The sequence below is a fragment of the Chenopodium album genome, chromosome 20 (genome assembly GCF_948465745.1).
Source record: "Chenopodium album chromosome 20, dcCheAlbu1.1, whole genome shotgun sequence".
In the NCBI taxonomy this organism is placed as follows: domain Eukaryota; kingdom Viridiplantae; phylum Streptophyta; class Magnoliopsida; order Caryophyllales; family Amaranthaceae; genus Chenopodium; species Chenopodium album.
The window spans coordinates 18,251,240-18,273,565 of record NC_137853.1 but is presented as its reverse complement, the minus strand read 5'-3'; the positions used below and the strand labels follow the sequence as shown (position 1 = coordinate 18,273,565).

General features: G+C 39.0%; 1 protein-coding gene across 1 annotated transcript; it reads left to right on the top strand.

Annotated features, from left to right (window-relative positions):
- Window positions 1-4,394: 4,394 nt before the first annotated feature.
- Window positions 4,395-6,236, top strand: LOC145596888 (uncharacterized). Its single transcript, XM_081653077.1, has 2 exons — window positions 4,395-5,607; window positions 5,662-6,236. The coding sequence occupies exons 1-2, from the start codon at window positions 4,395-4,397 to the stop codon at window positions 6,234-6,236; spliced, it is 1,788 nt and encodes a 595-aa protein (XP_081509203.1).
- The last annotated feature ends 16,090 nt before the right edge of the window (window positions 6,237-22,326 follow it).

Sequence of the window (22,326 nt, the reverse complement as noted above, 5' to 3'; positions counted from 1 at the left end):
CCGGAAGAATTTGGTGCTATTTTAGGCTTTCCTTCATTAAATCTTGCAGTACTTCCTAGGGTGAGTGAGTATTATTATAAAGATTATGAGTGTTTCCTTGATCTTAGGGGTAAAGATCTAAAAAAACATAGTGCATGGTAATAATGTTGATTTAAAAAAATTTGCACGTTTTTAGTTTGATAGACCACGCTCTGAATCTTTCCATGTTTATAGAAGAAGGGCTTTCCGTTTTTGCATGCTTAGCCAATATCTTCTTACTAATGGTAAAAATAATGAGGGTCAAGCGATTATAATATCTATATTAGAACAAATTGAATCTGAGAGAAATCCAATGCCATGAATTGTTAGAGAGACTATGCTTAGTCTTGATGAATTCAAAAGGAATCCAAAAGCACCTCTTCGAGGCTCTCCAATTTTATTATAGGTAAAAAAAAATAATATTCTTAATTACAGAAATTAAAAACTTATTTTTGTACAGCAATACTAATTATGTGCATTGAATTTTACAGATATGGCTCATGGAGAGACTAAAATTAATTAGTCCTCCTGATAATATTGACAAGTATACTCCCAATTGCTTTGCTTGGAAAAATAAACATTTCTCCTTGAAGACGGGTCACCGTGAGTGGGGCAAAGTTTTTGCCTCTGGTGACTACTCGATTAAGTGGGTTGTTCCTTGGTGGAACTTGAAAAGATGATTGGTTGTAATACTCAGCCCTTTTGTCGTCTTCCTAGCTTGTCAAAATTGACTTTTTATTATCCTGTAGAGTGAAGAGACAATATGGGATTGCGTAAACCATTCCTACGGGAGATCTTCGCCGTCCTTATGAATTCTCGGTTTCACAAGAAGTTGAAAAATTTGACAAGTAATTGTGTGCTAGGTTCCATCCACCATCTTTGTCCAATAATATGAAGCAATGGTTAGATGGGAGATCTCAAAAGGACTAACTCAAGGTAGAGAAGACCAATGTGAAGACTCGCCTTGGTGACAAGAAAATTCCTGCTAAGGAATGCCTAGCTGAAAAGATTGAGTTTAAGACTCCTGTGATGCCTAAGAAAAAGAGTGCTAATAAAGATAAAGGAAAAAGAAAAGTTGACTCTACAAGAAAGAAGATTTGGGTAGAGAAGAAGCATGGAGTTCTAGCTAAGGGAGAGACTATCCATACTAAAATAGAATGTAGATCCTCTAACGGATGTCACTTAGCAAAAGTGATGGATGAAGAAGAAGACTCAGACAAGAATTGTAAAAGAATTAAGAAAGAAAAGAAAGACTTGAGCATTGCTTTTCTTATGATTTATTAGACAATTTAAATTAATTTTAAGCTTTATTCAAATTCCATCAATAATGTAATTTTTATTTATTAATGCAATTTCAGCTTTTTAATTAAATTAACTTTATATTTGTTTATTTAAAGCAATGAAAACAACTTAAAATATTTTTTTCGAAATAAACTTTTCGAGTACGGAAGTTGAAAAATTTCCAGAATGCACCAAACTTGCCAAGATGTTTGCGGAAAATTGGCGCTGCTCTTTTGAGTCTGTCGCCAGTGTTTTTTGCTTGTCGCCTGGCGACAGGGTCTGTATTATGGCGACAGACTTGTTTTGTTGTGCTTATGCCTTTTTTAATGATGGGACGCGAAATTTTTAATAATTAAAGTGGCCGCACCCTTGAAAGGGTTTCCTACGTATCCTTTCCTAAGGAATCAGGCCAAACGTAGCTCTCTTGAGTGTCCTACTCAAGTAATTATGGGTAGTACTTCTTAAGTTGGTCACGATTTGTCATGTTTGAAAACTCATTGTCATCCATTTTAGTTAATTTAGCCGCACCTCCTTATAAGATTGTTTTGACAATGTATGGTCCGGACCAATTGGGCCTAAATTTGCCTCTTGGATCCAAAACATTTTTCCTTAATGCTTTTAGTACCAAGTCTCCAACCTTGATGTTTCTTGTCTTGACCTTTTTGTTGAAGTGTCCAGCCATACGAATTTGGTAGCATTGGGTATGATGTAGAGGCTCTAGTCGCTTTTCGTCGAGTAGAATTAACTCTTCATATCGTGCTCTAGTCCATTTAACTTCATCTAGTTTACTTTCTAACGTAATGCGTAGAGAAGGTATTTCTAGTTCCACAGGTTGTACGACATCCATTCCATAAACTAAGGCGAATGGCGTATTTTTTGTTGATGTTCGAATTGACGTGCGATAACCCCAAAGTGCAAAATGGAGTTTGTTAGGCCAATCCTTGTATTTTCTGTCATTTTCTCGATGATAGTCTTTAAACTTTTATTAGATGCCTCAACTACTCCATTTTCTTGAGGCTTATAAGGGGAAGAATGGTGATGTTGAATACCATACTTTTGTAGCAATTCTTCACATTCGACTTGAAAGTGAGTTCCATTGTCACTTATCATCTCATGTGGGACTATATATTGACAAATTATGTTCCTTTTGATAAAGATTACTACATGTTTTGCAGTGAGTTTAGCATATGATTGTGCTTCAACCCATTTTGTGAAGTAATCAATTGCAACCAAGATGTATTCGTGACCTCCTGTTCCAGGAGGTGTGATTTTTCCAATTATATCAATTCCCCATGTTGAGAATGGCCATGGAGATGTGTATGTGTAAAGAAGACATGGAGGAATATGCTGCAAATTTGCATAAATCTGGCATTTAGGGCATCTTTTTACATATTGATGACAATCCCTATTCATGGTAGTCCAATAGTATCCTTCTCGCATTATCTTTTGGACTAGCATTTTGCCATTAACATGTGTTTTACATATTCCTTCGTAGAATATTCTCATAGCCCTTTGAGCGTGCTTTTTGCCTATACATGAAAGAGCTCGACCTTTAGATACCCGTTTAGGTAACTCATTGTCTATGAGTACGTATTGGAAAGCGAAAAGTCTTAAAGCTCGTTTTGCTCTTTTATCAGCATCAGGAGAGTATTCTCCTTTGGTGACAAAGTTGAGTATATCAGTATACCATGGTTCTAGTTCTCTAAAGTTCAAGGATATGGGTTAGTCAAAGAGGGTCCATGGTTATGAGTCCGGATGCATTGCGCGGAAGCCTTACCTTTGGAAGGGTTGGCGCGTTTGGTTGGGACCCCGCAAGTTAAAAAACTTGCTTTCAGGGTTTGGTGAATTCACAAACTCGGATGTACCCGTCGTTTCCAGGAGCGTTCGATTGGGTAGATGGAGCATGAACCCCCAGAGGGTTTTAGCACATATGGGTTTCAAAAAAGAGAGAAAAACTAAATCAGGAAGTAGAATCGAGCCAACAGTGCTAGAAATGGTCAAAACAAGAAGGCAGAATTCTGGCTTGGTATTGGAAGAACTTGGCGCCAGACTACAGGGACTGTCGCCGCAAAAGTACCCCTGTCGCCAAGCGACAGAACTGTCGCTAGGCGACAGAAGCACTTTACAGGCGACAAGCCCTGTTTTCTAGACGCTAGTTCCTACATGCCTCAACAGGTATCTGTGTTCTTACAATTTTCCAGGTTTCGCAGCGTTATTTCAATTCTAGTTGAGAAAGATATTTCTCAAATTTCCTACGTGTGAAAATCCTATGTTTTTGACTCATTTCGGATGGTCTATCCAATGAGGACCTTTTTTATACATATGACAATAATGTTAATCAAAATTACGCACATGAAAACTTAGAACTTTTCGAGTCTCATTCGCTCATTCTAAATCATTTCCAAAATAAATTTAAGGAATTAAATCGAAATGGTCCCCAGTGAAGTCGCCAAAAACTGTAGGGAATATTTCAAGCGTCATAACCCCAAGCTTGAACCTTTGTTCATGTTATTGTCTCAGCTGCTACTAATGGCAAACGGGGTAGGTTTATTTCTGCTAAGTAGTATTATGCCTATCGTTTCCAGATACATAATGGCAATTATTTGTTAAGAGCAGGACGACTGTTTTTGCAATTCATTGTGGACATGGATGTGAAGGTTGAAAACACGCGCTAGGATTTTTTTTGAAAAAACCAGAAAAAATTAAGGGCTGAATTATATTAGGGTCTTGTTGATACATTTGATGGTGGGGAAACAAATGCTTCTAATGTAGGTCGCTCAATTATATTGCCCCCTACATTCCTTGGATGCCCTCGAGATTTGAGTAGGAGGTACCTTAATGCAATCACTCTTGTACAGAGGTTTGGCAAGCCTGACCTCTTTGTGACTATGACTTGCAATCTCAACTGGCCAGAAATTAAAGAAAAACTTGCTCCTAGTGAAAAGGCTAAAGACCGGTCTAATTTAGTTGCGCGTATTTTCAGGGCAAAACTTATTGCACTGAAAAAGAAAATTATAGATGACCATGTCTTTGGTGAAGTGGCAGCTTTCATTTATGTTGTGGAGTTTTAGAAGCGTGGCCTTCCGCATGTTCATATGCTGATTATACTGAAACAAGGATATACAATTAATGAACCAGCCTTGTATGATAAGTTCACTTGTGTTGAGATTCCTAGCAATGATAACCCTCACTTGCGTAAAATTGTTATTCCCCATATGATGCATGGCCCTTGTGGCAAGGATGATCCTAGCTATTCATGCATGAACAAAAAGGGATCAGAAGGAAAGTGTAAATATGGATACCCAAAAGCATACACCGACACGACCACGAACAATGATAGTGGTTACCCTGCTTACCGTAGGCGCTTTACTGGTGAATCTATTAAGATTAGGGGGAAGAGGCTAGACAACCAATGGGTGATCCCCTACAATCCTTACTTGTCAGCGCTCTTTGATTGCCATTTAAATGTGGAGATTTGCTCCACAATTCAGGCTGTGAAGTATTTGTATCAGTATGTCTACAAGGGTCATGACAGACGTTCATTCAATGTAGCAGAAACAGGCCCAAGGCCACCTGTTGATGAGATTAAACAATTTCAGTCAGGTCGTTGGGTATCTCCTTGTGAAGCAGCTTGGAGGATCTTTTCATTTGATCTTTATGAGATGAGTCCGCCTGTACTGCTGCTGCAGGTGCACTTGCTAAACCACCATTCTGTTAGGTTTAATGCTACTGACCAACTAGAGGATGTAGTTGCTGATAGTAGAAGGGCCAAAACATCATTAACTGAGTTTTTCAAAATGAATGCTTCATTTCCACACAAGCCAAAATATCTGTATTCTGAATTTTCTGAACATAATGTGTGGCATCCTGCTTCTAAGACATGGACAGAACGTTCTCTTGGTGTTGTCGTTAGCAGATTAGCCTTTGTTTCTCCATCTGAAGGGGAGAGATATTTTCTCTATCTTCTCTTAGCGCATGTAAGGGGTCCTACATCATTTGAAGACCTGCGTACTGTTAATGGGTTTCTCTGTGCTACATTCCAAGAAGCTGCTGTAAAGTTGCGTCTACTTAGTGAAGATGATGCTGTGGAAAAGTGTATGGATGAAGCTGCTACTGCGCAGATGCCACGGGCACTGCGAAGGCTATTTGCAACACTAATTATTTTTGGTAACCCGCGTGATCCTTTAGCCCTATGGCATAAATACTACACCGCTCTTTGTGAAGACTACAGCTATTCATTTGGAGGTGAGGAACAACAAGTAAAAGCAATAACAGTTTGGGATGTGGAGCGATATTTAGAAGAGATGGGTAAGTCATTACAAGATTTTGGGTTGTAGTCTTTAGTCATCCCTGCTGATGAAGGGCTCACAAGGACTAAAGATATTGAAGATGCATTAGACGCACCTATACCTAATGAATATGTTGAAGCAATTGCAACGTTAAACAGCAAGCAACGTGAGGCTTTCACTGCAACTATGAGCAAGGTCAACAATGAAGAACCGGGAGTCTATTTTATTGATGATCCTGGGGGCACGGGTAAAACTTACCTTTACTGTGCTCTCTATTCTGCCATTAGACAGATGGGCAAGATAGTGCTTCCTACAGCAACATCAGGCATAGCTGCATCAAATATGGTCACGGGGCAGATAGCTCATTCGTGTTTTCAACTTCCTTCAGACCACACCGTGTCAATGGCTTGCAATGTGTTTAAGCAAAGTGGCCTTGTAGACCTATTAAAAGCGAGCACTTTGATAATTTGGGATGAAGCTTTAATGGCTTTAAAACAAAATATTGAATCTCTTGACTTGTTGCTTAGAGATTTATGTGAAGAAGAACAACCATTTGGCGGTAAAGTAGTTGTTTTTGGAGGAGATTTCCGACAAGTTTTGCCTGTTGTGCCTAAAAAAACTCAAAAGAAGCAGTGGCAGCAAGTTTAGTTTCTTCTCATTTATGGAAATGCTTTACGCGTATTAGGCTAAGTGAGAACATGCGTGCACGGTCAAACACATTGTTCTCTGATTTCTTGCTAACTCTTGGGAATGGTGAGCTCCAGAAAACCAGAAACTGGAAACATCCAACTCCTTGAAGAGATCCTCATCCCATTTGAAGAAGAAGGTGTTTCCTTGTCACAACTTATTAAAGAGGTGTTTCCAGAGCTGTCAAAAGGTCACTTTAGCCCAGAAATTTTCACTGATCGCGCTATATTAACACCTCTTAATGATGATGTTGATGAAATCAATAGCCTCCTTATAGAAAATCATCCTGGTGAAGCAGCAAGGTATAGAAGCTTTGATTCTTTGATTGATGAAAGTTACAACATCTACACAACCGAGTTTTAAATACTTTATGCCCTGGAGGAATGAGCCCACACTCTTTGGTTTTGAAATAAAACTGTCCTATGATTTTGCTTCAGAACATAGCTCCAGCTTCAGGCCTATGCAATGGGACTCGACTCATCTGTAAAGCATTCTACCCAAATGTTATCATATGTATGATCACAACATGCCACCATTCAGGGGAGATGGTCTTTTTATCACGTGCTAACCTGAGGCCTTCCTCTTCCAGCCATAATCCATTCAAGTTCGAATGGATACAATTCCCAATGAAGCTGAGTTTTTCTATGACTATAAACAAAGCTCAAGGCCAAACTCTCAACAGAGTTGGGATTTATTTACGGCGTCCTTTCTTTTCTCATGGCCAGCTTTATGTTGGGCTATCTAGAGCGCGGAAATCAAGCCAAGTAAGAGTGTTAAACAAACCTACTAAAGAAAAACAAGATGCAGATGGTGTGAGGAATGTCGTGTCTTTTGATATACTATATAAGGCTGGGATCATATCTGAAAAATCTTCACAAGTCAGTTTTCCAGGATAATTTTTATATACCCATGGTTAATGTACACTTACTCCTAAGCAGCTACGCATAGCATAATACTTGTCTACTTGAATGTAGGCTCTAACAAATGATTTATGAGTTAATGTTGTAGCATTACAGCAGTATAGCAGCAACAAAGACTCAGCGAGTTGAGTTTTAAAGAGTCACTCAAAAAACAGCTTCAATGTGCATTTGCTTATGGTTCCTAAATATCATTAAACTTCTAATGCAGGTTTTTCTAACAAATGGGCAACCTAGATACATTTGTTCTTTGAGATTTGTGCAACTTTTACAATGTCATTGACAATATGCGCAAACTGTCAAATTACTTCTCTAAGAAGAATTATAGGAAGGTATACTGGCAAATTTAGACCTTCACTTTGAAAATTTTGTAATATATAATTGCATTGGCTGCAATTGCTTATCCAGATCTATTTATAAAGTCCATTTTATATGCCTTTACATAATGATATTTTCAATTTTAAGCTTGAGATTATTAGTTGTTTTGTGTTACACTATATAAAACTTGGACACATGAAATTAACACATCAGAAAAACTCAGATAGCATTAAACAAAGAGGCTTGCTAAAAGCAAAGTCCTTTGGTTCCCAGGATAAATAGAGTCCACCTTAATCAAGGCATTATAAGCAATGTCCATAGCATGTAGTCTAGCCCAGTAAAGTAAAGTAAAGCCCATTGAGACAGCCCAAACTTTTTTGGGGTGATGGGTTAAAAGAATCCCCCCCACACACACACACAGACAACACACAATATTGCAAAGATCAAGAACTATATAAAATAAGCAATATAAACACCTTGCAACAAAAGGGAAATATTCCAGTTCTCAATATTCATTAGCAAAACGAGATTCATTAAGTGTTTAAATCACAAAAATAGCTTTGCTTACAACTTTTACCAAAAAAGCACATGTAATAACAAACTACTTTATTAGCACTGTCATAGGAGGCAAGCAACTAGCAATAAAAAAGTAATTCCACATCTCAATGCACATTAGCTTAGATCACTATAATAGATATACTTATAACTGTTACAAAGAAAAGTAAAGTTAAATCGTCCCATTTCTTTGTTTGGTCTACTTGTCACTTCTCTGATCCTACAAAAGCTAGGATAAGTGTATTACCTGGTGGATAATAGCCATTACTAGCTAAGGCTACATATATGAGTTTGTTAAGCACTCTCTCAGCACTCTCATCAGTATTCTCTCAAAAATAGAAGAGCATAATTAAGGAGCTCCATTGAAGGTACTTCTTCACCTCTAGCTTTTATATTTTGATTTCAATTAAATGCTTACATGGATTCTTTTGCCATTAATATTACAACATTAATCTGCTATGACATAGTAATCCCTTAACATGCTTTTAGCATTGCATTTATGAATCTTCTTTTATATATTACTGCTTTTTTTATGGTATGCATATACAAATATAAAGTATTAAAGATTATATCTACCACAACAATAAATAAATGAGCACACAAATGGATAGAAACAAGTGACTCTTTTATTAGAAGAAGTAAATACCCAATCATTATGTGAACTGATTTTGCACCCTAATTAGAGAAGGAATTGAATCTCTCTTTATGCTAAGTTTTGCTAAGACTTAGAGAACTGTCTACTTTTTATACCTATCATTGTTTGGTATTACTGAAATGTACTGGTTAACGTAAAATATTAATGTAGATGAATTTTATACAAATCCTGTTCAACATGATTTTTTTTTTTGGTACTTATGCACTACTTTTTATATTATATACCCTATTTAGGTGTGTTGGCTTTTCTTTTAAGTATATTTTATTTACTGGTGGACTATCTGGCTAGCTTTGTTCTTCAAGTAAATGCCCATGAATCAATTAACTATAAAACTATCTAGAATTGGGGGTGAGTTGCCAGACTCCGAGGCCATAGACTCTCAAAATTGCCTTCACCGCCTGGTGAAGGGGGAAGCGAAGACCCACCTTGAACGTCGCTTTATAACAGCCAAAGTAGCCGTTTGCGTTGCGTTCAGTGTCTTCCCAGGAGACGGTGCCGTCTGGGGGAGGCACCCTTATTTTCCACCCGTCTCCCATTGGGTGCATCTTCAAAAAAATTTCAAGACCTTTTTCCATAAGGTCTATGTCTTTCAAGGAGACGTGGATTTTGAAGGGATCATCCTTCTCCTTCCATTTCTTCCTTTCTTCTTCCTCGCTATCCACAAGCGGAGAAAGATCATCACTGCTCTCAGACGAAGAGACGTCAAGTCCGCTTCCCGTCTCCTCCCCAGATTGGGAAACGGAAGCTGAGGCGGCCTCCTCACCGCCTTGGTCGTCGACCTCCTCCCCGCCTTGGTCGTCGACCTCCTCCCCGCTTTGGTCGCATTCTTCCAAAAATGAGTCAGGAGGAGTTGGGGGGCCACGCGGAGGGGATCTCTCCGGAGCCGTCTAGTGTTCAGAGTCAGACGTCTCTCCCTCGGGCGTTTGGCCGCCTGAGCCTTCGCTTCTATAATTTGGGTCTTGTGACGTCTGCATTGTCCGAGCCATTGTGTCCAGCACAGACGCGCAAGTGGTAGGAATCCAAGCATGAGGGTGGTCCCAACACCTTGAGACGGCACTACCAGTCCTAGACTCAGCCGTCCCCGGTGAACGGCTGGATTCTACCCTAGGTTGTGCCGTGTGTGTTGGTGATGAATCCATTTATTGCAAGGAATATATACAAGCGGTAAAATGAAAAAAGAGCTGAGAGAGTCAGAGACGGTACCTTTAGATTTGAGATCTGAAGGTGGACGGGTCCGCCTGTGTTGGTGCGACTGAGTTTCCTTGAACTTGCGTCTGACTCAGACGGATGACTTCTGCTCTCTTTTTCAAGATTCTCTCTAAGTTTACTCTGAAAATTTTTGTGAAACGTACCAAAAATATGAGGGTAAACGGCTATATAAAGAGGGTAAATGAAGGGGTATTCCCGTAATTTACTCAGAAGTTGAATAGTAAATTTTGGCGGTAAAATTACCACCAGTCAAAGTGTGACATGTGTCACAGATGCCACGTGGCGTGCCATGTCACATCTGTGAGGGGCAAATATTTAGGGTAATTTCACCCCGCCATGTGGCCCAATCAGAGGGCGACACGTGTCAGCCCGGGGATGGTCCAAAATGGACCTATCCCTGCTTGACACGTGTCATCCCAGATATTTGGGGGAAAAATGTCGGCCTTCAGGCCCAAATCCCGAGAAAGCCGCAATGCGGCGCAGCCCATCACTGATTAGGGTTCTGTCACCTAATCAGGGGCACAAATCCAAGGACCCTATAAATAGGGAGATTCCCCTCTTTTGGAGGGCACGTTTTTCCATTTATTACAAACTGTCCCTTTGATATAGACAACTAAGCTAGAAACCCTAGCAGATCCCCACCTAAACTTCCGCACCTTTTTCTCTCCTTTCAAGTTACTAACTTGCTCGTCGGAGGCGGAGCACCAACCAACAGGTGTCTCCGTTTTTTTTTGCAGGTACAGGCCGCTCCAGACCAGTCTTCGAGCTGTAACTCTCCCGAGGGACAAAAACACCCAAAACAGGTGGGCTCCTTGAAAGTTGGGTATTGGTGTTGGATGAACTCACTCATCCCAAGGTTATCAAGAAGGGAACGAAGGTCCTCATCTATACCCAGATCACGCATTGAGCGTTGGTAGTAGTGTCTAGTAGGGTTTAGTTTGCGTTTGATGAGGGTTTGATGGATGGGAAAGAGGTGTCGGTTTACAAATTTCAAGTGAAAGGAATGGTGTCTGACGTGGGGAAAACTAGGTCGTTGGGCTAATTCTCCCTAAGCCAAACAAAATTTCTAAACACTCAACAAACCTAAATACAAGTATAAAGGTAAGTCAAGGGTGGAACCTAAAGGAACGGTAATGTCTAAATGCTTTCAATTATGTGTAACACCCCCAAATCTCCCTCTACGGATATATTAGTATAATACGTATAATTATACCGTAGAGATAGACTTAGGCGTATTACCGCCGCGTGATTACGCAAGGCTACTCAACTTACTAAAAATAACAATACTTTGCAGCGGAAACTTCAATACTCTTCTTTATTAATAATAACCATAAATAGTAACCAAAGTTATGAGTACTTAAAATAGATACAAGACCAAATTCCTAATTTAGTGAAAACCAATCCCGGGACTCCAATGCATCATTTATTGACTCCAACCTGAAAATAAGCAACACTGCTTACCATTACGGTAAACAGGGCGAACCAAAACAAATAAGAAGTACGAGTTAGCAAAATATGCTAAGTACGATAAGTGCAAGATAATTAAACTCAATTTATTCGCAAACATGCTTTAAAAACCAATTCCCAATAAATAATCCAATAATTCCAAACTCATGGTTTAAAACCAATTCTCAATAAATCCAGTATCAATAATCAATAAAACCAATTCCTTATATTAAAACCAATTCCTCTCCCAAGTGTGCACACCCCCAAGCTAGTCTCCTTATATTACAAGGCTATTCTTGAGGAAAGACTAGGTCATACAAAGTCCATAGTCTTATCAATAAACCAAATCCGCATAGTGGGATTACTAACATGATTATAAAGCATAAATAATAATAAATCCATGATTCAATAAATCCTCTTTTAAATCCAATAATTCAACCTTTAATAATTATATCTCAAACTTCTTTTAATAAATTCAACATGCTTTTAAAATCAATCCTTTTTAAACATGAATAATAAATTAATTAATCAAAACATGTTATAAAAATCAATAATTCAATTTAGTTATTAAAACCAATCTTTTAAACATACTTTTAATTCATAAACCATAATTCAATTCAATTTAATTCAATTCATCATAAAATCATTCAAACATGTTATTCAAATCGATCACTTTCAAGGTATCTAGCCACCTAACGTACCTTGATCTCCACTTAGCCAACAACACTTCAAAAGAACTCTCAAGTAGCTTGATCAAAAACACCCTACAAATAAATATAACCTTAATCAATATAAGGTTAACAAATAATCACAAATAATTAAATTAAACCCTCCCAACTATAATCAAGGATTTTTCGAGAGGAACAACTTTCTGTGAAACGTCACTACCCCAAAAACTGACCAGAAGTGCCCGAAAATTGGCTTCAAAGATGAACGGGATGATTTGTGTAAAATTGAGGAGAAGAAAAGAAGAGAATTTGTGTGAAAAATGTGAGAGGTATGAAGGGGTATTTATAGGCTAGTATGAGCATGAATTATGTTAGGAAAATGTAGGAAGAATTATGGTAATTAGGGTTTAAGAGATTACTTGGAGAAGTAAGCAAAGATTTAAGGAAAGTTTTGATATTTGAAGGGATTATGTATAATTGAATATGGAAGGTATGTATGTCATGAAAAATATTAAGGAAATTGGAATTGCTTGGGAAATAATTAAGAAGAATGAATGGCAACAAAATATAATAATTGGATATCAAAAAGATGGAGAATTAGAATTATGGAAAATAGGAGATTTTAGGGAGATAATTAAAAATACAAATTACCAAATAATTTTCCCAAAATCTTTATGGGATGGCCGAAATTATTGAGCTTTCCTAAGCTCATATTTTCAGCCTTCCTATTTAGTATTTAGGAACATATTTTGCTAGTTTTAAGGAATTAAAAATATTTGTGTAAATAATATATATTGTAATAAATTATTAAATAATAAAATACCAAATATTTACCAAATAATTTAACTTATAAAACCAGATTTTATTCATAAGAAAATCTGAAATTATTAGCTAAATAAATTATATTTTCGGACTTATTAAAATAATAATAAAATATAGCTTTTGCCTTAATTAAAATATCCGAAATTTATAAATAAATCCGGTTTTTAAAATAGGATAAATGGATAATAAATCTTATCCAAAATAATGATTAGTTTTCAAAATACTTTTGGCGCCAAAATTCAAATATTATTTTGGCTCTAAATAATAAATTTACTAAAATACCCTTTTTATAAAATAATTTCTAATTAATAATTAGGAAAATACGTATGAAAATACGGGGTATTACAGTCTACCCCCCTTAAAATAAGTTTCGACCCGAAACTTGGTCAAAAGAAACGAAGATCATTTTGAAATTATTGGTTCATGCACATCCTAACTTGACTTAAGACTCCAACTCAACTCAAATAAGACTCGAAATAACTCAAAAATGACTCGAAAAGTTGACGCGCGAAACTCTATCGCCCTCTACCCCCCTTAAAAGGAGTTACGTCCCCGTAACTCGACCACTAACCTTAGGCAAACAGTTCTGGGTAACGTTTCCTCATATCAGCCTCAGCTTCCCATGTAGCCTCTTTAGTTTTCTGATTTGACCACAATACTTTCACAATGCTCACATCCTTGTTCCTTGTGCTCCTGACCTTAGAGTCAAGAATCTTTACCGGTCTTTCCTCATAAGTCAAATTCTCATCCATCTCAATGGTTTCTGGTTGTAACACATGTGTCACATCAGGAATATACTTTCGAATTTGGCTCACATGGAACACATTGTGAACCCTTTCAAGCTCGTTAGGCAAATCCAACTTATAAGCCACTTTTCCCACTTTCTGAATGATCTCATAAGGCCCTATGTACTTTGGGCTTAAATTTCCTTTCTTCCCGAACCTCATCACACCTTTCATGGGTGAAATCTTTAACAAAACCTTCTCTCCTACTTCATATTCCACTTCCCTCCTTTTCATATCAGCATAACTTTTCTATCGATCTTGGGCTGCTTTAATCTTTTCTTGGATCAACTTGACCTGCTTCACCATATCCTCAATCATTTCTGGTCCAAGTACCATAGTTTCACTTATATCACTCCAACATACTGGGCTTCTACACTTTCGACCATACAAAGCTTCAAACGGTGCCATCCCAATGCTTGCATGGTAACTGTTGTTGTATGAGAACTCTATCAAATCCAAGTGGTCTTCCCAAGACCCTTGATACTCCATCACACAAGCTCTTAACATGTCCTCCAATGTCTGAATCGTTCTTTCTGTCTGACCATCTGTCGCAGGATGAAATGTTGTGCTCATTAACAACTTAGTTCCCATCGCCTTTTGTAAACTTTGACAAAAGTTAGACAAAAACCTTGAATCTCTATCCGAAATGATATCCGTGGGTACCCCATGGTACTTCACCACAACCTTCACATAAGCTCTTCCCAACTGATCCATGGTCCAAGTACTTCTCATGGGTATGAACGCTGCTGACTTCGTCAACCTGTCCACTATTACCCAAATAGTGTCATTCCCTGCCTTGGTCTTTGGCAAAGCTCCCACAAAATCCATAGAAATCGAATCCCATTTCCACTTGGGCACCTCCAAGGATTGCACCTTTCCTTGAGGCCTACGATGCTCAATCTTCACCTTCTGACATGTCAAACACTTAGCCACAAATTCAGCCACTTCTTTCTTCATATTGGGCCACCAAAAAGTCTTCTTCATGTCCTTATACAACTTATCCCCTTCAGGATGCATTGAATAAGGAGAATTATGGGCTTCTTCCATCAATCTTTGCTTCAAATCACTACGATTCTGAGGCACACACCATCTTCCCTTAAAACGAATACTTCCCTCATCACCAATGGTGAAATCCAACACTTGCCCTTCATCAATCTTCTTCTTAATTGCTTTTAATTTCTCATCTTCCATTTGACTATCCCTTATCTCATCATAAATGGATGGTTGAACCACCAAGGCATTCAACATCCTAGCCACTTCACCATGTTCCATCACCTCTAAGTTCAACTTCTGAAATTCCACACACAACTGATCTGGAACTACCATCACATTCACCGTATGTTCTGACTTTCTGCTCAAAGCATCTGCCACCACATTAGCCTTTCCCTCATGATACTGAATATCCAATGTATAATCACTCATGTACTCCAACCATCGTCTCTGTCTCCCATTCAAGTGCATCTGGGTGAAAATGTACTTCAAACTCTTATGATCCGTGAAAATCCTACAAGTCACCCCATACAAGTAATGTCTCCAAATCTTCAAGGAAAACACTATTGCAGCTAACTCCAAATCATGGGTTGGGTAATTCCCTTCATGAATCTTCAACTGTCTCGAGGCATACGCAATCACCCTTCGATTCTGCATCAACACACATCCCAATCCCAACCTCGATGCATCACTATACACGTCATATAGATCACTCCCATCTGGCAAAGCCAACACAGGTGCTGTGGTTAACCTTTCTTTCAAGATCTTAAATGCCTCCTCACACTCTTGGGTCCATGAGAACTTATGGTCCTTTTTCATCAAACTTGTCATGGGCTTCGCGATCCTTGAAAAATCCTTCACAAACCTTCTGTAATAGCCTGCTAAACCCAAGAAACTCCTTACATCTGACACATTCTTTGGGGTTGGCCAATCACTCACAGCTCGAATCTTGCTTGGGTCTACCGAAACTCCGTCCTTGGAAATCACATGGCCCAAAAATGCTACTTTCTCCAACCAAAACTCACACTTAGATAACTTGGCATACAACTGATGCTCAATTAAACATGACAACACTTGTCTCAAATGCTCCTTATGCTCTTCTTCATCCTTTGAATATATCAAAATATCATCAATAAACACCACTACAAACTTGTCCAAGTATGGCCTGAAAATCCTATGCATCAAGTCCATGAACACTGCAGGTGCATTGGTCAAACCAAATGGCATAACTGTGAACTCATAGTGACCATAACGGGTCCTGAAAGCACTCTTTGCAATATCTTGCTTCGCAATTCTCAACTGGTGATAACCCGATCTCAAATCTATCTTTGGGAACACCCCTGCTCCTTTCAACTGGTCAAACAAATCATTGATCCTTGGTAATGGATACTTATTCTTCACCGTCACCTTGTTCAACTCTCAGTAATCGATACACCACCTCATACTTCCATCTTTCTTCTTCACAAACAATACTGGAGCTCCCCAAGGTGATGAACTAGGCCTAATATAACCTTTCTCCAACAAATCATCCAACTGGGTCTTCAACTCCCTCAACTCAGCTGGAGCCATCCTATATGGAGCCTTAGAAATAGGTCCAGTTCCAGGCACTAGATCGATAGTGAACTCAACATCCCTCACTGGTGGCATACCAGGAATCTCATCCGGAAACACATCTGGAAACTCTTCCACAACAGGAACACCCTCTTCAACAGGTAAAAGGGCAGCAGGGGAGGCTGCAATTGGTGGTTATTTGCGGGATTGAAAGTGGTGAAGGTGGCTGGTTGTGTTGCGTGGTGGTTGAGTGGGTGGTTGTGGTGTTTTGGGGGTTCAATTGGGACAGCGTGGCTGGAGGTTGCAGCAATTGGTGGCGCAATTAAGGTGATAATTGGGGTTGTTGTTGGTGTTTGCGTGGAGGATGGTGGAGCTGCTGCTGGGTGGTGCGGTGGTGAATTGGTGGCAGGAGCAAGGGAGGTGGCAGCAGCTATGAAGGGATGTTGTTGTTGCGGGAATTGATGTTGCTGCTGTGAAGTGAGGAGCAGCAGCTTGGGGAGTTGTTGCGTGAAGTAAAGAGTGCGGGAACAGGGGAGATAAGGGAGTAGTTCCTGCCTCCTTTCATCACCATCACTATCATCACCATGATGGTGACGAAGACCAAAGTGTGCAGTAGCTAGCACCAAATTGGACTTGGAACAAATACCTACAAAACACACATAAAACCGAAGAATAAAATAAAGTAAAATAAAACTAAAACCGATAAATAAAAGTAAAAGAAATAAAATGAAAATGAAAATAATAAAGGAAGGAAAAATAATAAAATGAAAATAAAATAAAGTAAAGGAAATGAAATGAAAATAAAATCAAATAAACTAAAATAAAATAAAACTAAATCTATAAACTCTAAAGTAAAGAGAAAACAACTAAAATAACGAAAATAAAAGAAATAAAGGAGAAAATACTAGAAAACCATAGAAAGGTAGAAATGAGAGAGAAAGCATAAAACCGAACATTTATTGAGCAAGAAAGCTATGAAAATAGGATAAAAAGGACCTAAATGCTCATCAAATGTGTGCCATTTATGACACACATCAAATACCCCCAAGCTTACCTTTTGCTCGTTTTCGAGCAAAACAAAACCAAGGGAGTGAAAATGACGAGAAAAAGAAAAAGAAAAAGGCAAATCCTCCTCACTAGGATATTTTTGGGTGGCAACATCACCCTCTTCCTCAATTAGAGACAAATGAGCCACATGCAAATCCTCATAGACCAAAGGGTTCCCAATAGGCTTACCAACAAAGGAAGGGAGAAAAATAGGGCAATAGGGGATGTGGTCAAACTTTTGAGAGAAAGGGGTATGAGAAATAGGTAAAGGGTTCGCGACTCCCTCAACACAAGGTCTCTCATCGCCAATGAGGGCATGAAAATCAATCATAGAATCCTAAAAAGAAGAACACTCATGATCACCATCTCCCTCAAACATCCAACTTCCAAGAGGGACCACATAATCTCCTCTACTACCTTCATGAATAATAGCTCCCTCAACTTCCTTAAAGCCTAAAGTCTCAAAACCATGCATGAATGGAGGCAAATATAACTCAAAATCATCTCTCTCCCATGAAGCTTTCTCAATCAACTTGCTTAAAAGGCTATGGTTATTCCTTATGCACTCAATAAACACATTTGACATAACCTCAAACGAGTCCTAATATCCATGGATAGAAGAGTCACATTCATACACTTGAGATTCATTACAAAGGGTGGGAGGGTTGGGAATTTCAAATTCAACACTCTCTTCGTTCTCAATTCCTTCACCATCACTCATATGCTCACCAATGGTATCCTCACACACTCTTGGTTGCTCTAAATCACCATCATCATCCTCAACACACACATTGGGTTTGTTATTTTCACATACAAGCATCAAAGATGACAATTGGCTTTCTAGCTCTTCATTTCTCCTTCTTCCCTCCTCAAAACGCTCCTCACTCTTTTTCATCATCTCCAATTGACTTCTCAAACAATTAAGAGTAGACTCCATTTTAGGCCCAAGATCATTACTAAGCTCAACATGCCTAATTCGAGTTTCCAAGGTAGCAATAAGAGATTCAAAGGATGTAGGAGATTGAGGCTCAACAAAAGAAGAAGAAGTACAACCAAGATTAGAAGAATCAACATTGAAATCATGAGCATGTACATCACATTGGGGGGTGGGGGCAAAATCAAGAACATGAGATTCATCATCAAGGGAACGAAGCACATCATAAGAAGGCACGGTAAATAATGAAGAATATTGAAACACACCATTAGCATCAACTTGAGCATGTACTTCATCATCATGAACAAAAGGGGAAATAGAGTTGAAATCATGTGTTCTAGGTTCACTAATGGGATCATGTGACAAATCATGGGAAATCATGCTAACATTAGAAGAATCAAGACATTGCACATCAATATTAGGAACATGATTATCCCTATTATAAGCATCCCTAGCAAACCAAACATAAAAATCCCAAGCATCATCAATTGACAATGCTCTAAATTCACCATTGTGCATGCATTCAACTTCATCCCTAGTTTGCTCATTCAAACCAAAATAACAAATCTCACAAGCCTCCCAAAGGCTACTACAATTACAATCAAGAAATCCCTCTAGTCTATTAAAATATTCACAAAAAGGTTCATTGTCAAATTGAGGAAATGAGAGACATGCCATTTTTATATTAAGCAAACAAAAGAAATCAAATAAAAGAAAACTATAAACAAAGACCTAGACTCAAGCAATTAAAAACACTCAAACATAGACACCGTTCCCCGGCAACGGCGCCATTTTGACGTGGGGAAAACTAGGTCGTTGGGCTAATTCTCCCTAAGCCAAACAAAATTTATAAACACTCAACAAACCTAAATACAAGTATAGAGGTAAGTCAAGGGTCGAACCCAAAGGAACGGTAATGTCTAAATGCTTTCAGTTATGTGCCTAAGCTAGGTCGAAGACAAGGGGTAAAAGATGACTCTAACAACTACTAAAACGAGGAAACCAAACAAATAAAGAGCTAGGGATTAGGATCCGCAAATAATAGCAATGAACATAGCAAATTGGAATGGAAAGTCGACTAAGTCAAGCAATGTGAGGGAAAATCAATCATACAACCAAAAGAGCATGTCAAGCTATTCTCCTAGAGGTCTAACTAGCGTCAACAACGATAAACTCTAGCTAGGAAACATCACAAGACACCTCAATCGTGTAAATGCAAGCCACAAATCAATGGTCCGTATCAATGTGAACTTACAATGCAATCTAGTGCAATAATCAAAGTTAGCTACTCTCTAATTAATCACACACATGCACATGATCAATCAACCAAGTTTAATCACATCATCAACTCCATCAATTATCCCCAATTTACATCAATTCATTACATCATAAGCTTCACCAAATCCCTAACTAAACAACTACTCAAACATTATCATCAATTCTACCAATACAAACATGAATATCCAAAATCAATCATCAAATCATAAAATTCCAATCAAAATCAAACAATCAAAACAATGAATATTAAACAAAGCAATAAATGAGATAGAGTTTAGAAATGCTCTTTGATAATAGAGTAGATCTCCAATACAATTGTCACATTTGGATCTTCAATATCTCAATCACCATTGAAATTCCTCACTTTCTCTCTCTAAAATCTACTCCTAAAATTAACCCTAAACTAGAGAGACAAGCTCTCAACTAAGCTAAAAAAACTGATCTAATTGTAATTCTACTTCTAATTCTACTTGTTTCTCTCTCTACCCAAAAATGGGTATTTATAAATACAATGAGTAAAAGAAAATAAAAGAGAAAAGAAAATAAAAGAAAAGGAAAAGAAAATAAAATAAATAACAAAACAAAAAGAAAGTAAAAGGAAAATAGAAAATTAATTGGGAAATAAAATAAAGGCAAAATCCCCAAAAATAAGAAGTCATCTCCTACTTCGCACCATCCTGAAGCTCCCAGCTCTTCATCTCAAATCACACACCAGCACAGCCACGCATCAACATCAATCAACGGCTCAAGATTCTAGCTTCCTTCCCACGCATCTCCTTCATACCCAGCTGAGTGCGGCCGCGGGGGCTGCGAGTGTGGCCACACCTGTTGAGGTGTGGGAAGCTAGTTGCGGGAGGAGGTGAGTGCGGTTGCTGCCAGGGATGCGCTGCTGCGTTTTGAGGGAGTTGCGTGAAGTGGATGGTGGTGCAATTGGAGGCAATTGGTGGCTGAAATTGCGGGAAGCAGGGGCTGTTTTGAGGAGGTAAAAGGGCAGCAGGGGAGGCTGCAATTGGTGGTTATTTGCGGGATTAAAAGTGGTGAAGGTTACTGGTTGTGTTGCGTGGTGGTTGAGTGGGTGGCTGTGGTGTTTTGGGGGTTCAATTGGGACAGCGTGGCTGGAGGTTGCAGCAATTGGTGGCGCAATTAAGGTGATAATTGGGGTTGTTGTTGGTGTTTGCGTGGAGGATGGTGGAGCTGCTGCTGGGTGGTGCGGTGGTGAATTGGTGGCTGGAGCAAGGGAGGTGGCAGCAGCTATGAAGGGATGTTGTTGTTGCGGGAATTGATGTTGCTGCTGTGAAGTGAGGAGCAGCAGCTTGGGGAGTTGTTGCGTGAAGTAAAGAGTGCGGGAACAGGGGAGATAAGGGAGGAGTTCCTGCCTCCTTTCATCACCATCACTATCATCACCATGATGGTGACGAAGACCAAAGTGTGCAGTAGCTAGCACCAAATTGGACTTGGAACAAATACCTACAAAACACACATAAAACCGAGGGATAAAATAAAGTAAAATAAAACTAAAACCGATAAATAAAAGTAAAAGAAATAAAATGAAAATGAAAATAATAAAGGAAGGAAAAATAATAAAATGAAAATAAAATAAAGTAAAGGAAATGAAATGAAAATAAAATCAAATAAACTAAAATAAAATAAAACTAAATCTATAAAATCTAAAGTAAAGAGAAAACAACTAAAATAACGAAAATAAAAGAAATAAAGGAGAAAATACTAGAAAACCATAGAAAGGTAGAAATGAGAGAGAAAGCATAAAACGGAACATTTATTGAGCAAGAAAGCTATGAAAATAGGATAAAAAGGACCTAAATGCTTATCAAATGTGTGCCATTTATGACACACATCAGTGTCCTTCGAACAAGTGTATTATTCTTATAGCGGGTTCAGAATTATTAGAAAGCTAATATATTCATCAAGGTTGTTTAGGGTATTTTTACCCCGCCATGTGGCCTAATCGGAGGGCGACACGTGTCAGCCCAAGGATAGTCCAAAGTGGACCATTCCCCGCTTGACACGTGTCATCCCAGATATTTGGGAAAATGTCGGCCTTCAGGCCCAAATCCCGAGAAAGCCGTAGAACGGCGCAGCCCACCAATGATTAGGGTTTGATACCCTAATCAGGGGCGCAATTCCCAAGGACCCTATAAATAGGGAGATTTCCCTCTTTTGGAGGGGAGGTTGATATTTTTAAGGTATTCATTGCAAACCGTCCCTTTGATAGAGACAACTGAGCTTGGAATCCAAGCAAATCCCCACCTTAATTTCCGCACCTTTTACTCTACTTCAAGTTACTAACTTGAGCGTTGGAGGCGGAGCACCATCCAACTGGTGTCTCCGTTAATTTTGCAGGTACAGAGCCGGCTGGATCAGTCTTCGAGTTGTAACTCTCCCGAGGGACAAAAAACCCCAAAACATTTTGGCGCCGTCTGTGGGGAGAGTACCTCAAGATGGTTCAAAACTCTGTACCGATTCTCAATTCTACCTCTCTACGTCCGGGTACCCAGACGGGTAACTTGGATGACTTGCAACCGGTTATTCAACCGGTCGGGTTCGAAATCCCCCAGCCTCCACCTCAGCCTCAGCCAGAGGTATTCACTGAGGAGGAGGATGAGGAGGAAGATAATGATGTTGAGACTTACATCTCTAGGGATGGATCTCTCATCTCTAAATCTATTCGTTCCAGGGATCAACTGGAGCGAAATGAAGACCAGGCGGGCCCAAGCAGGCGCCCACCTGGAAGGCCAGACGGGGAAACCCAGAAGGCCAAAGGTCAAGCCCCAGTCACCCGAGATGAGCTCATGAGATTCATGACCTCTTTCAAAGGTGAAATCAAGGCTATGATCAACAAAAACAAGGCAGGCTCT

Bases quoted from the DNA above. Each gene is read 5' to 3' on its own strand.
- LOC145596888 (XM_081653077.1), top strand. From the start codon at position 4,395: ATGCTGATTATACTGAAACAAGGATATACAATTAATGAACCAGCCTTG. The intron at 5,608-5,661 runs GTAAGTCATTAC...CTGCTGATGAAG, and splicing joins GCGATATTTAGAAGAGATGG to GGCTCACAAGGACTAAAGAT.